This window comes from Pyrgilauda ruficollis, unplaced genomic scaffold (genome assembly GCF_017590135.1).
Source record: "Pyrgilauda ruficollis isolate IOZ18807 unplaced genomic scaffold, ASM1759013v1 scaffold31, whole genome shotgun sequence".
NCBI lineage: Eukaryota > Metazoa > Chordata > Aves > Passeriformes > Passeridae > Pyrgilauda > Pyrgilauda ruficollis.
Genome location: NW_024524489.1, coordinates 520,700 through 536,175, shown reverse-complemented (window position 1 = coordinate 536,175; position 15,476 = coordinate 520,700). Strand labels below are relative to the sequence as shown.

The following is a 15,476-nucleotide window of genomic DNA, read 5'->3' as shown; positions in this document are numbered from 1 at the left end:
TTCATTTATAGGCTTCTCTTCTCACATATCCCCTGTACCCAGTGTGAAACAACTGTTCAAATAGTACCAGATAGAGTCAATAAACTCCCCATGTGCTTTTTCTTTATTTTTTAAAAATTATCCTTAGAAGATGCTAAAGAATCAGTTAAAATTGCTTAGTGGCACTTATTGCGACAGAAATCCTGCGCTGCGGTGCAAAAGCCTGCCCCCCTCTGCATCTCCCAGGATAGAGGCAGCCACATTCCTGAACAGCACAGGCTCCAGCCCTTCCCTCGCTCCTTTTCAGAATGAAACGTAGTTGTTCCTACTTAGCTTATTGGGCAACGTTTGTGATCTATTTAATGATTCTGCCCTTTGTTGTTTTATTAAACTACGTGATTTCTGCTGCAGCAGAGCTGGAAAATGAATCTTAAACTGAACCCAGTTTTCTCACTGGAAAACTACCTCCTGTCCTCCTCCCACTCCTTCTCTGCTTTCTCTTCCTTTTACCATTTCTCACATCTCTTTCCCCAAGTTATGCTGCATTTTATTTTGCCTTCACTGCATTTTCATCCCTCGCTTTTGATGCACAGAGCCAAATTCATCCCTGCTGGTATCCAATGGACTGAAATTCTTCTCCGAGGCATTATTGGGCTGAATCCAAACCAGCCAGCATTTTGCAGTGCTGGTGGCTTAGCCTAAACAACAGTTTATAATCTCTCTTTTCCTTCCCTTATCTACCATTAATATGAATTATTAATAAGTACTAGTATTGCTGTCTCGAAAATCATACTTGTTTCTGAAGCACCTATCAGCCGAGCTGTCTGCTGAGAATTCCTTTTTAACTTTCTGTGTGTGCTAGGAAGTTGCATGATGCAAGCACACGGGCAGCCTGGATTCCAGCGCAGGGCTCGCTCTGGGATTCCTCTTGCCATCCGCAGTGCACACCTCACCCAGAGCTGGGCGCGATTAACCCCTGCGGGAGCCGGCCTGCAAAGGTTTGTTTTCCCAAAGTGCCGTTTACGACGCTAAATGCGTTTCCCAGTCAGGCTGCTGCTCCAGATCCCTCACCTGGAGAGGGTGTCTGCACAGTGTTAGTCTCAGGCTGTGTTTACAGCCCGGGAACATGACAGACTCTCTCCTTCCCTGCGGTTTCCGTGTGCACAGCTCATTAGATACTCTAATGCAGCAGGAAGCCCCTCTCGACTGAGAATTCCTTCTCGTATATTTAGCAAACTTTTGACGGCTTCCTTTCAAAAGAGACTGAAGGACATATTTTCGTAGGAAGAGGGTGAGACTCACAAAGCACGATCTACAGTCACGTTTTTCTGTGGGGAACTACAGAGCAGGGGAGGAGGAATCACCCGCAATTCTCTCTCCTTCTCCCCCGCACCTCCCTCCCCTCCCCTCCCGGTCCCTCCCCCACGCCCATACAACCATAACACGAGATGAACGCGCTCCAAAATACAGCTGCAAAGCCTTCCCTCTCTTCCGGTCTTCTTCGCCTTGGCAAAAGGGGGGGCAAAAAAGAGGATGAGGATGGAATTCTCCTCATGTGGAACTGGTGTTTTGACTCTGCCATCCGCAGACTGCTCAGAAAACCTGCATGAACGGTGTGAGAGTTAAACCCAGCCAGGGCTCGCTCATTGCTCGCAGGAGAGGCTCAGACAGGGAATAGGGAGGCATTGCTGCTCATCTCCTGGTCTGGATGGTTCCATAAATGAAAGCCAAGGCTTGTGGGGTGAAAGGGAAAGGATGACTGAGGTTATGAAAGACAGCATCGCACTTCGACTGCAATCCCCACTTTCATTAAGATCCTCATTAGGAGATAAATTTTACAAACATACACCGTTTTGTATGAAATGAAAGGATTTCCTCCCCATTAGAAATCACGCTGGAGACAGCTCCATTTGCTCCAAATTGGGTACGCTCGGAATGAATATTTTAATTAATTCATGATAAATAAGGCAGGCACTTTTCTCGAACTGAGTTACTGTTTCCTACCTCAGTAGCAGTGGGATATGCTCATTGAGCTGTGTGTGTGTGCCTGTACTTGTCCGGGCTTTGTTTTGGATTTCTCTCTCTCATTTTTGAACCTGTCCCTCAAATGGTCAGTTACAACACATGTCCTTAACCATGGATTTCCTCGTGTTTGGCTGCTCCGACTTGGGAGAGTGGAGGGAGAAGAGGGAGAATAAACAGATTAACACACCCAGACCCCTGGCAGGATGTTCTGAGAAATAAAAAGAGGGGAGAGAAGGAAGAATTCACACATAAAAATAGAAGCCCACGTAGATTGGCCATATATGGAGTACCGGGGACTTCAGAGGGATACCCTCTTCGGACCACCCCTTTGGCGGAGGAATCGCTGCTGCGGGAGGGCCCCTGCCCCCCTGCCCGGGCGGTTCGCCCGCAGCCGCCCCCAGCCCCCTGCCCCGACCCCGGCCCCGGGGAGGCGGCGGCGGGGCGGCTGCGGGAGGCGGCGGGCCCGGCTGCGGGAGCGGTGCGGCGGCGATGACTCAAACCCGCCCGGCCCGCTCTGCCCCCTCCCGCTCCCCCCGCCGGGGAGGGCTATTAAAAGCTGCTGACGTAGGAGCGGACGGCCATCTTTGATGAGGGCACGGCTCCCGATCCATTGAAGAAGGAGACCCGCGGAGGTCAGCAGCCTCCCGTCCTTGCCTCCCATCCAGCTGCGGCACCGACCCACCGACCCCGCCGCTCCGCCAGCCCAGGTAAAGGTGGGACACCACCGCGGGCACCGGCTCAGCAGGGGAGGGGGCGGTATTGACGAGAATGAAATGGAGAATAAGGGTATATTTAAAGTGAGACCCGTTCGGCTTTTTGTCTCCGGCCTCTGGGCTGCTGCGGGCACAGAGAAAGGCAAGGAGAAACGGGTGATTTCGCCGCCAGCCTCATCGCCGGCTGGAGCCAGGGGAGGCAGCCGGGCTGTGCCTCTCGGCCGTGCAGGAGGCAGGAGGCCGGCGGAGAAGACAGTGTCGGAGGAGAAGGGGAACCAGCGCCATTCCCAGCTCCGAGCGGGGAGGAGGTGTGCGGGCACTCTGCGCTGCTGGGCCGGCCCGGGCTGTGCCGCCCGGGGCACTGCAGCGCCGGCAGCGCGCCGGGCTGCGGCGGAGCATCAGCACCGCGGACAGCGCGGGCCCGAGCGCCACGGGGAGGGGACTGTGTCCGCCTGCGTCTGTCCCTGTGTCTGTCCGTGTCTGTCCGTGTGTCTGTCCGTGTCTGTCCGTGTGTCCGTGTGTGCGCTCAGCACGGCAGACAGCGCCGGGCCCGAGCGGGACGGAGAGGGGACGTGTGTCTGTCTGTGTCTGTCCGTGTGTCCATGTGTGTGCTCAGCACCGCGGACAGCGCGGGGCCCGCGCCGGGACCGGGGAGTGCGGGCTGTGGCTGTGGCTGTGGCTGTGTCTCTGTCCGTGCCTGTGTCTGTGTGTCTGTGCATGTTCAGCACCGCGGCAGCGGAGGCGGCCGTGCTGCAGCGCCCTGCGGCTCCGCGCCCCCCGCCCCGGGGCTGCCCCCCCGGACACGGGGCTGGGGAGCGATTCCCGGCTGGCGAGCGGCGGTGCTCCCTCATTCCAGGACAGGACCGCGGGCAAGCGCAGTTGTGGTTCTGTAGCTCAGAGTGAGAAGAGGGAGAAAGAAAATTTAAAATTTAAAAAACAAACAAACAACAACAGCAAAAGGCTAATAACATCAATCGGCGTTTGGCACTTCGGCCCGTCTCCCCGGAGAGGCGTGTGTGCAGGGAAGGCGGGGGTTACATAACGGCCGGCCCGCGGGGTCCCCCGGGCCGGGCCCTGCCCGCGGGGAGCACGGGCAGCCCCCGGGGTTCCCGCAGCCCCGGCGCGGCTGCCCGCGGGCGCCTCGGGCGCTGCGTGCCGCGGCTCCGGCGCCGCTGTGCCGTGACACGGGGGACAGGGGCCCCCCCGCCCCGTCCCCGCGCTGCGGAGCGGTGCGGAGCCGACGCCTTATGTAACGCGGGCTGCCCCGTCACGGCTGCTGGCCCCGGCTCCCCCGGCGACGGCGGTGTTCCCTCCGCCCGTCCTTTCCGCTTCCCGGCACCCCAACCGCCCAAACGCCTCGGTGCGGTCCCAAGTTGGTAACTTCGCTGGGTTTTTTTTCCTGCGGGGCGAATAAACAAGGGGAGAAAGGGGGATTGGGCTGCGTGTCCAGACACTGCGCTGCGTAGCTGCGTCAAACCGGAGCCGCGGGATCTGCCAGATTTACGTGCTTGGCTTGAATAATTGCTGCTGGTTTCGTTCCCAGCCGAAGAGCGGGGAGGGGGGAAATGGGGGGCTGGTCTGCGGCGCTGCCCGGGGGTGTCAGAGCAGCCCCTTAACCCAGACCCGTTTGCTTCCAGCCCGGGCCGCAGCATCTGCAAGGACATGCCTGTCCCACACCCCCACCTCGTCCTAGCTCTGGGCATGGAGCAGCTCCCCCACTGATCAGCACGAGGATGGGGCAGCCACCCCTGCGGGTGGCAAGGGGAGTGATGGAGCCATCTGGGAGATGAGTGCTCTGGTGGGAATGGCTGGAGAAGGGACTCTCTCCTAGGCCCCCAGCCACCTGCACATCCCTGCAAAGAAGCCAGTCTAGGAAGAAGCAGCAGTGGTTTTCCATTACTGCTGCATCACACAGAACGGGTCAGCCAGGAGGTGACAGCTGAAGAGTTTGGTTCCTAGGATGGGTGCCAAAAAGATAACAGGGGTGACCAAACCAAAGATGCAGGCAGGCCTGATTGACAAAAGCAAAACCTTGAGGCTGCCTCTGAAGTCAAGAGGAGATGCAGAAACTCAGCATGTTACAGTACCAAATGCAGCTAGATAGCAACCCCCAAATAAATGCAGCTTAACTTTCCACAGCTAACTAGCAAATGAGAGTGGCATTTCCGCGAGCTCTCGGGACCAGGCTGTGTGTCCATTGAACTCATGGGGGCAGTGAAAGAAAGAACAGCAGAATCCAGCCAGCATGAGCCCTCAAAATACATCTAATGAGATGCAGCTCCACTTCCCAGATTTATTGCACTGGAGGTGGGAGATGCTTTTCAGGTCAAGCGAAAGCTTTTCATTTTTCTCCCTATGCTTTAGGTAGAGCAACAAATGGCAAGATTAAAGTGCTAAGGCAAATAAAGCACGGTCTCTGCCTAGTGCTTGCACTGCTTTAACTGCGCAAGGTAACGAAACAAAACACTTTTCCTGTCAGTGGGAACAACTTCAGCGATTTGTGTGTCTATGTGTCACAGGGCTACAGCTGCTGCATTTGTAGCAACCCTCAGGGAAAAATAGAAAGTATATGGCATGATGTAGGGTGCAGTTTGCTAATGATTTCTTCTCTCAGGATCAAATAATAGAAACTGTTTTCCCTTTACCTCGGCTTGTTGCCACACAGTTACTCTTTCTCTTGCAAATCTCTACCATAATGTTTTATAACATAAGGAGGGTACTTTCATCTGTACATATTTATACCCACACACACACACTCATTTCAGAGATTTCCAGGGTTCTAAGCTGGGTAAAACCACAACAGACCAGGCTGACTTTGCAGCATTCATTGGGCAGAGCACATTTTTCTGTCTGTGGAGTTTCATGCCCTGCTACCAATGCAGCCACCTTTGGGCTGGGCCAATGCCAGGCAATCTGTAACAACAGACTTGTTCAAGCATTTCAGAGCTTTAGAGTCTAAGGCAGACAAGAATAATTTGTTGCTGGAGAGCTGCTGCAGATGCACTTCTGAGGCAAATCGTGATTACCTCTAGGAAGCTGGGCTTTGGAGCGGGCATAGGGCTCGTCTATCTACTCCTGGGAATGCTGGATATAGTTTTTCAAGGCTGTAAGTTGTCAAGGAATAGTTTTGGGGTTTTTTTTAGCTTATTATTTTTGAGCCTCCAACAGTATGTTTTTCCTTAGTTCCAATAAACTGTCTTTCTTGCCTACTGACCTTGCAGATTCAGCTTGCTGCATTGTATTGTAACAAGCACTTTCTCCAAAACACACAAGTTATATTCCTAGTTCTTGTCTGTCACCCCTTTGTTACTCCCTCCTCAAATGCTTAGACACACAAACTCCCACGAGCAAAATCTGCCTCTTATCTGATTATAATTTTCAATACACACATCCCACTAAATTTTCTAGGACTTTCCACCAAGCACAAAGACAAGTCAACTGCATAGGTTCAAAATTGTTCTTTCCTGTTTTGTGATGGCCCAAGGCTGACATTGCAAGACCAAAAAGTAGATCTGAGTGGCCTTGAGGAAGTGTTTGAACCACTTGCCCTGCTATTTTTGAAGGAAATTTAGCTTTGCTCTTGCATCTTTCATCTTGTTCACTTGCTATTTCCTCATCATCTCATGCTCACCTACAATCCTCTTTTAATTCCTGCTAAAGATCACCAGGAACACATCAGGGGCATTAGGACCCTGATGTGAAGGGTGATGAGTGTCACCTTCTGATTTTGATTATTTCAGCAGGTCTAATCCAAAGTCACTTGGAATCAAGGAAAATGCTTCCTTGTACATAATTTTGTGGGACTTGTAAAAGACTATTTAGCAGTTTAGGTTTTTCAAAGGAAAACACATTCTGTGTACATATTCCTCTGAAATATACTAGCTCTAGTGATTCTAAAGAGAACGTAATGTTGCATTGTAACCTTTTCCTTTTTTTCCTTCTTTTTTTTTTTTTTTTTTTTTTTGATAATAGGAGACATGGTATCTCCCACCAGAGAAAGCTGAATTCTACTACAGGCACAGGGAGGAGAAGAGGGAAACACTAAGTAATTAATCATGGCTGTTCCTGGCCTTTTAGAGCTGAATGTTAGTGCTGACCAATCTGTTCTCTGTCTGGCTATAAATTTAGGAGATTTTTTTTTTTTTTCTTTAGAGCTAACAGTGCTCTGTTTCACTTTTTGAATGGGATTTAACTTATTATTCGGCCCCATTGTCAATTGGTGTGAAGTGGCATAATTGAGTGCTGTGCTACTCTACAGGCCGATAATCTTTCAAGCTGGGACTCCTTGTTCATGTTTTAAACCAGAAATGGGTCTATTTGCTGAAGGAGCAGCTCTTCTAAAACAAGAACTCATTTCAGATGCTGCCCTCCCAAAGCCCATCCCTATTTTTTAGGGTCTGGTCTCATTGTCGCAGACCCTCATGGCCAGGCTGCCTCAGAAGTGGTGACAGGGAGCAGTGATGAGGCAGCAGAGGAGGAATGCTGCCTGTTCCGCCTCTGTTTCAGGTTTGGTTCTGCTGCACTCTGCTGGTACATAACACCAGCAGAACTTGAATATGGTGTAAAACCCAGGACGCAGCTGAATTTTTCCTAAAGGCACAGGTGTGTGCAGAAAAAGTCAGAAATTCCTAGCTGTAGCCATTAATTTTTCTTTCAAGCTGGGGACTAGTGTGAAGTTTTCCTGCAGTCCACTAAGTGCCCAGGAAAATTAGGCATCTTCCCTCAAGTTTTTAAAAGACAATATTCTTAATGGCTGAGACAATGTATTTGTAGAGTTGAAATATGAAAGAACAGAGGTAAAGCAAAGTCTCACTGTACAAGTGCCTAAAACTGAACAAGAGGAAATGTTCCTGTATGTTTTCATATAATTATAGTTTTCCTTGTGCTTTTGATATGACCAAGTTTTTGTGCCAGCATTTGCTGGTAGAATCCATGAGCAAAATGAGAGTTATCATAGACTATGGCAGTGTTCACAACTAAAATTTGTATCCTAGACATTATAAAAGGATGCCTCATGTAGGTGATTTGTGAAATTAATGCAAGATTTGCTATTTCTTCCTCAAAACCTCTTCCTCAACACAAATTATAAGGGAGTTGCACATCCAAGGCACTGCAGTCCTTGGTAGGCACGTTTGTAATTCTGTATTGATCTCTTTCATCTCCCACATTTTCTCAGTAGCATTCCCTTGCTAAAAATCCCAGCAGATTCCCTTGCTAAAAATCCCAGTAAATCTCCAAAGACTTTATCTGTCACTTGTCTGTCAAAGGACTAGAAGTGTAGATTGAAAACTAAAGCTCTGATCAATTCACAGCTTGGTGTTCATCATGCTGTAGTTATTTGTTATACTTACTCTCCACCCAAAGGAGGGGAATTCTGTTCCTGAATTGCAGCACAGGCATAGAAGAAGTAGTAATTGAATTTTCCTTTTGTATAAAACAGTTATTTGGAAGATGTGCCAACCTCTCCTTTGGTTCCTTTTCCCACTCCTGGAAATTATAGCTCCCAATGGAACTGTGGAGATGCCAGTTCCTTGGTCTGTGTTACAGAGGTAAATATATTTCCTCCAGCTACTCTAAAAAATTTCACGAAACAAAAGTATACTTCCTCAAAAGAGCTCATTGTCAAAATAGCGTTACCATTCACTTATTCTTTTTTTAAACAGGAACAGAAGTCTCCCATGCATACTTAAGCATTTTTTTAAAATAAAAGGTACTAAAATTAGCTTCACTATGCTTTAGATGGAAATTAAAGTTTTCTTTCTCCTCCCTCTGCTAGTATTTCTTGTTCAGTCTGGTGCCATTCACATCCTTAGGCTCCTCACCACTCACCTCGCAGGGATTCAGCCAAGCTTGCATTCCTGCAGGCATCAGGGAGCTGCTGCTTGGCGCAGCCCCGCGCTGCTGCTGCTGCCTGCAGCCCGTGCAGCCCGGGCACACGCCTGGCACAAACCTCTGCGGGCTCAGGGCTGCCTGTGCCCGCAGCGCCGGCCCCCAGCGACTGCCCTCGTGAGGGACAAATTCCTGTTCCCTGTTTGTTCGCACAGACAGCTCACAGGATCGCTGGCTCCTGTGGAAGCGGCAGGAAGGCACTGGCACTCAGTTGGACTGCAGATGTTCCGTAACATCTGAACTTCAGCTCTTGGGGGTCGGGGATTAAAACACCAGGACTGCAGGTGGGATATCTGGATTCAGGTGCAAGTATCACACATTAAATAAATGTAACCTTTGCCAAGTGCCTCAGTTGCCCCCATCCATAAAAGAAAAAGCTGAGATTAAAACAATTTCCAGTTCACATCCCTCAGCTTCAGATGTAGGACAAGTACCCCTTACCTTTGAAAAGATATTTTTATGAATATTAGGGTATAGCAGTTTCCGCTGCCTGGGGGTGGTGACCTAAACTCAAAATGCAACATTCTCCCAACAAAAGTGGTTGTCATTTACCTAGAATTTGTCAGGGTGTTACTCCTAATTGTTCCCTTCAGGTTAGTAAAAGTCTTGGCTGGAAGATGCCATGTAAATCCAGATTATTGCTGTTGCATTCATGATAGCAAGAGAAGAACGCGCTCTCAGACCAGAAGGGGGATGAAGCATTCATGCATTTGCTCGTGCATTACACAAGACCAGGACTTTGCCAGAGCTCTGTGTTCCTCCAGAGCTGCACTGAGCTGCAGGGGAGAATGGGACTGAGCCCTCTCCCTTCAGCAGCACCAATTCCAAACCAGTAACACGACAGCTGAACATACAGCCCAGCTGTGTTCTGTGAATAATTGAGTATTTCAGCCAAACATTTGCTTTTCCAGAGAGCGTTCACCTAAGTGACACTCAAGGATGTGAAAAGCCCTCAAGAAGCAAACCAAGGTATGCAAACCCAATTAAACTGGAATTCACTGCTGACTTCCAACAAGCAGTTCTCCCCAGGGAAGCGCTTGTTTTATTTGTTCAGCTGTATGGAGACAGATACTGGTTGCAGAGTTTACTGAAGGATTTGCTGCAGCTTTTTTGCCATTAAAATCCTGTTCTTAGGGTACGGGATTTGCAATTCCTGAAAATGTAGGTCTTTTATTGTACCAATAGCAGAGGCAGGAGGCAGAAAGGCCAAGAGCAGCAGAGGGGTTTAGGATGGCGCTGGATGAGTGCAGGAAGGGATTATGCGGCGTGGCTGGTGGTGGTCACAAGAGACTGGACTTGATAAGGCAGCGAGTCTCCTCAAGTCTGCTGTTCCTAAGAGGTTTGCTTATTTAACAGAAGAAAAGAGAGGAGGGGGAAAAAGGCCTGGATGGTTCTTTGCTGTCGGTTTAGTTCATTTTAGAGATGAGCACGTCAAGAGACAGTGGAAAAACCCCTCGAGGCGCCAGGAATGCACTAAGCGTAGTTGAAACTGCTCTAGACCGCCTTTGTAACGCAACATAGGGCCATCTGCAGGCTTTGGATTTTCAATATTCGCAAGGCATTTTTAAAGCATTGTGTTGTCTCGTTCCCTTTTTCTTAATTAACTGTTTTAAATAGTAAAAAGTAAGCTGCTCGTGAAGTGACTTGCAGACTCTGAGGATCATTTTCTAAGCCTGGTAAACAAGAACAGGTGTGTACTTCTAACAGGCTGACAAATAAGAACACAAGAGAGCTGCCAACGTCACACAAAAGGCCCCCAATTTCCAGATTAATGCCCAGGGCACTTAAGGTTACAGTATTAAGTAGGCTGATAGAGGGTAGCATGTGACAGAAGAGCCGAGCAGCAGGTCTCATCCTCTGGAGGTCTCAATAGCTGTGCTGCCTTTTTATTTTTCTTGGAGTCTGGGGTCTCCTACCAGTCCTACCTCAACTTCCGCAGCCTCAGCTCTCTGCTCTCATCATGTTCCCCAAATGGCCTGAGGGAAACCACCCTCTCAAGAGAAGGAGATGCAGAGAAAGACGCTTTTCAGCCCCATTTAGGACAGGGGTTTGGTATGGACAGACAAGGCTTTACAGGCAGTGGGCCACCCAGCTCACAGAGGGACAGCAGGAAAAGAGTAGGAAGACAGGAACACAGTGCAGGTGGAGATTAAGAGCTCACTCTGTCTCAGCTACAAGGACCCCAGTGCTTCCCTCTCCTTTGACTGGGTCATTGACTAAGAGGTCAGAAGAAGTTACCCATTGGTGAGCAGAATCCCTTATAAAACAGGACATCCCACAGGTTGCAGGGCTTCTCTGTCATAACTGCTTCTCCAGCAGTACAATATTCCAGCTTTGCTTTCAGAAATTGCCCACAGTGAAGAATGTGACAATATATGGTTTTTAATTGAACAGTGAAATCCAATAAATTCTTTATTGTAGATGCAAACATTTATTCGCAAAGTTATTAAGCTGCTATTAGATTGATGAGCAGCTCTGCTGCTGCCATACTGTGATTTTCCTATGGTTACCCCTATTCCTTTATGAAGTAACACTTGCTTTCCTCTTTAGAATTCATATTCTTAAGAGCTCCATTCTTTCCCAGTAAGGATCCCATATTTTTGTCCTTTCCTTGCCTGCAGAAAACCTTTACTTGCACCTAGAACTTTACTCACAAAACTTTTAAAAGAACCCCCAGCCTGGCAGGTGAAGAGATAAGTCATTGATCTAAAGGCCAGGGCAGACTCCATGATGGTGGAAATTAGATGTTCAAGCACAGAATGTGAGACTTCAAAACTGTTTAAATATTTCAATTCCTTTACTTCTTTTTTTTTTTTTTTTTTTTTTTTTTTTTTTTTGTATTCTGTTTTTGCAATAAATTTCCAAGAAATGTGTTGTACATTCAGCTGTTCTCCAGACAGAGTTCTTCCATTCATGCCTGCAGTCAGAATCTGTTTCTCAAAACAACCACCTTTCTGCAGCAGGGAAGTCAGAGACCTTTCAGAATTTAACCAGGCTCTCCAGTATTGTCAAACTGTATAGGCCAGTTAATGGGCTTAGAAGAGTTGCTTTATCTTAACCAAAAAATGATCCACTGTACCAGTATGGATGAAGAATAGGACAAGAGGACAAAAACCAGAACGAATACCTAGGGGAATGAAAAAAAAAAAAAAACCAACAAAGCACAAACCCAAATACCCAAATACAAAAAAGAAAAAAAAGACAAAGGCCAGCAGACTCAAATAAGAGAAAGTACAAGATGGGCTTTTTGTTTCATTCTCTTTCTTGCTGTTCTTTCCCTACGAGCACACCATCAACAATTACCTAGACTTAAAAAGTAAATGTCAATCCTCAAGTTTTTGATAGAGTCATTTTAAAGGTGTCCTGAAGTGTTAGGTTCTAAAACACTCTCACTCCCCTTAGCAGCCACAACCTTTGTTGTGTTCCATCTTTGCATTTCACAATGCAGAGGGATACAGAGGTACATCCTTACTCCTAATCTCAGTTTTATAGGCACATACGGACAGCAGGATGGCAGGATTTGTGAGCAGTGTCCCCTGTAGTTGGTGTCTCAGAGACAAACAGCAGAGCAGAAGGATAACAACTGCTACCCACTCACTGCGGTGCTGGAGATGTGCACTTGCTCTGCAGCACTTACACTGAAAATAAAAGCAAAGCAGTGTTTGTGATATCACAAGGCAAAGCCCAGACATTTTTCCTTTTGCTAGAAATTCTAAAAAAGGCCCTCTTTTCAAGTGTGTTAGAAACAGAAGCCTGGTTCAGAAGAGACATGAAGCTGTCAGTGCAAATTAATAGTGCCAGATGGGGGGTTAAATTTCTGCCTCACAGCTGAAGACATGTGAGGGAATGGAAGTGGTAGGCTATAAAGAAGGGGTCATCAGAAGGGAGGAGATCCCACTGCCAGGTGGGATTTGTGAATGCCCTGCCTGTGCTTGTAAGCAGGTGCTCAGATGAATGGTTTTACGGGCCAGAGCGAGGGGGAGAAGGGAACAAAGCCATGGCCATTTTGGAAATTATGTCTCATGGTGAGGATTGTACTGCTTTGCTTGGGAAAAGCTGTCCAGGAGGACAAGCTGCAATGGAGTATGGTGGAGCCTGGTCTCCTGAGCTGGCACACGGGAGATGGGGAGCTCACCAGAGCAATCACAGAAATGTGGCAGTGCACTGGGATTGTGTGGCAAGGTTTTGGGGGCAAACTGAAGGGCAAATTCTGTGAGAAGCTGCCAGAAACTTCCCCTGGGTTCAATGGAGCCAGTTCCAGCTGGCTCCAAGATAGACCTGCCACTGTCCAAGGCTGAGCCTGTGAGTGATGGTGGCAGCGCCTCTGGGATAACAGATTTAAGAAGGGGGAAAAACCTGCACAAGAGTGACTGCAGCCAGAGAGAGGAGTGAGAAAATGTAGGAGGAACAGCTCTGCAGACACCAAGGCCAGTGAAGGAGTGGGAGGAGGCGCTCCAGGTGCTGGAACAGACATTCCCCCACAGCCTGTGGCGCAGACCATGGTGAGCCAGCTGTGCCCCTGCAGCCCACAGAGGTCCGCAGGGGAGCAGAGATCCACCTGCAGCCCATGGAGGAGACCCATGCCAGAGCAGGGGCCTTGCCCTTACAGGCTGTGGCCTCATGGGAAGCTCACACTGGAGCAGGACCTGTGGACCCAGGGGGAGCGGATCCCACACTGGAGCAGGTTTGCTGGCAGGACTTCTGATCCTGTGGGGAACTCATGCTGCAGCAGCCTGTTCCTGAAGAACTGCACCCTGGGGAAGGGGACCACGCTGCAGCAGCCTGTTCCTGAAGGATCACACCCCATGGAATGGCCCCACACTGCAGCAGCCTGTTCCTGAAGGATCACACCCCATGGAATGGCCCCACGCTGCAGCAGCCTTTTCCTGAAGGACTGCACCCTGGAGAAGGGGACTGTGCTGGAGTACTTCAGGAAGAACTGCAGCCTATGGGAAGGACCCAGTTGCAGAATTTAATGGACGACTGTCTCCCATGGGAGGAGCCCCGTGCTGGAGCAGGGGAAGAGTGTGGGGATTCTCCCCCTGAGGAGGAAGGAGCAGCAGAGTCAACGTGGGATAAACTGACCGCAGTCCCCATTCCCTGCTGGAGGGAGAAGGTAGCGAATCAGGAGTAAAGTTGAGCTGAGGAAGGAGGGAGGGGTGGGGAGAAGGTGTTCTAAGATTTGGGTTTCATTCTCATTGTCCTACTCTGACTTGATATGTTATTATAAAATTCAGTAACTTTTCCCAAGTTGGGTTTGTTTTGCCTATGAGAGAAAGTGCTGCATTACCCCTTATCTCAACCCACAAGCCTTTTGTTATATTTTTTCTTCCCTCTCCTGTTGAGTTGTGGCTTTGGTGGCCACCTGGCATAATCAGGTCTGACACATCACAGGCTGTTGAGCTGGGACAGCACTAACTTCCAGAGTTAAAAGGGAGCTTTGTCAGGAATACTCCAAGTTTAAGGGTGTTACTGAAAGAATGGCAGTTCTTACACTTAGAGAGCAGCTCTTTAACATAGGTACTTCTCAAAACATTTCAGTGGAAGAGGAAGATCTGTTTGGCCATAATTAGGCCCTTTTTAACTCTCTGGACACAGTAACAAAGGATCCTGTTCACAAAGCAAACGTCTGGAGTTCAAACACTTCAATAATGCACAGCTGCATTATGCAGAGGACAAGCAGTGGAGCTGCTCCTCCTTTCCATGGAAATGCAATGAGCAACAGGAGCACACAGTGCACAACAGAGGCTCAGGAAGCCTTGAGCACCATTCTTTACATCCCCAAGGAAACAGGGCTGCAGCTGTGCTCCTTTACACTACACAGAAACCAACAGCACCACCCCTCCCTGAACCTCAGAACTAGCAGTGACTTAATTCTGACTGAGACACTGCAGAAAGTTACACATAGACAAACAGACTGTGCTTTGTACAAGGCAGGAATGTATTGTATTCCATCAAACCCTGAATCAGTTGAGCATAAGAGCTATTTCGCTATGAGTCACCATCTGTCTACAGCAGAACGTGGTCAGGTCCTCTCTCCAGCACTGCAGAGCAGAACTGACTCACCTCTGCTGGATCTGTTCTTTAAGTCCAGCACAGAGGCAGGGCTGACAGAAGTGGCTCATCAGCACCTCAGTAATCACGTGGCTGAGATGCGCTCAAGGTATGACGCACCTGGAGAAATCAGAGGGCAATTTGCAGCAAACTAATTATATAGTGAAATCCCCATCATTTTCTGTGTTCTGGGAATGCTCACCATGAATTTTGATTTCCTTGGCTTCCTCTTCATCTGAAATGATTTGATGAGTCTTTTTTCAGAAAAACAGTCTCTGGATCTTCAGACAGCTCTCTGCACACATTCGAGGCTTGACCTGTACTGCATTTCTTCCATGTTGCCCCAAGGGCTTCCTGCTCCCTTAGTGGGTGTGCAAGGGCTGCAGATGTGGGAAGGTGTGGGAACAGTGAAAAGCTTGTGTTTCAAATCCAGAATTTGCTCTCTCTGAATATTCCTAATTAAGTATTTTAAAAAATGCTATTTTGACAAGCATTTTTTTTCTGTAACTTTATCCACAAGATTTTTGACAGAAATCTTAACAGAGACATGTGAAATAACTTTGTTTTGAGGCTATTAAAATGCAGAGTTGCAGCTGGATGTATGCCGGTCCCATTTCCCCAGCTGAGCTATCACATTCACCTCTGCAGAAATAGCAACTGTCACAGCAACAGTCACAAGAGATGCAGCCCTCAGAGAATCACACTGAGCAAAGAAAAATATCTAGGACAGTGATTTAGCTTGTCTGGATTAAAATGTTCCTCATAGATACTTTAGGGTTGTTGAAAGTCATCCTAAAGGAAGATGACAGGCTGTTC

General features: G+C 48.6%; 2 protein-coding genes across 3 annotated transcripts in view; both read left to right on the top strand.

The window, feature by feature from the left end:
* The window catches only part of LOC121357005 (tubulin monoglycylase TTLL3-like), a 48,008-nt gene extending 45,511 nt beyond the window's left edge, over positions 1 to 2,497 (top strand). Inside the window, exon 13 of the mRNA XM_041473924.1 lies at positions 2,396 to 2,497. Within this exon, the coding sequence (XP_041329858.1) occupies positions 2,396 to 2,497 (102 nt within the window). The remainder of the gene's footprint in view (positions 1 to 2,395) is intronic.
* A 100-nt stretch (positions 2,498 to 2,597) lies between these two features.
* Positions 2,598 to 15,476, top strand: part of SNAP25 (synaptosome associated protein 25) — a 61,762-nt gene continuing 48,883 nt past the window's right edge. For both annotated transcript variants that reach the window (XM_041474078.1, XM_041474079.1), the window contains exon 1: positions 2,598 to 2,711. The gene's annotated coding sequence lies outside the window, so the exon portion shown is untranslated. The remainder of the gene's footprint in view (positions 2,712 to 15,476) is intronic.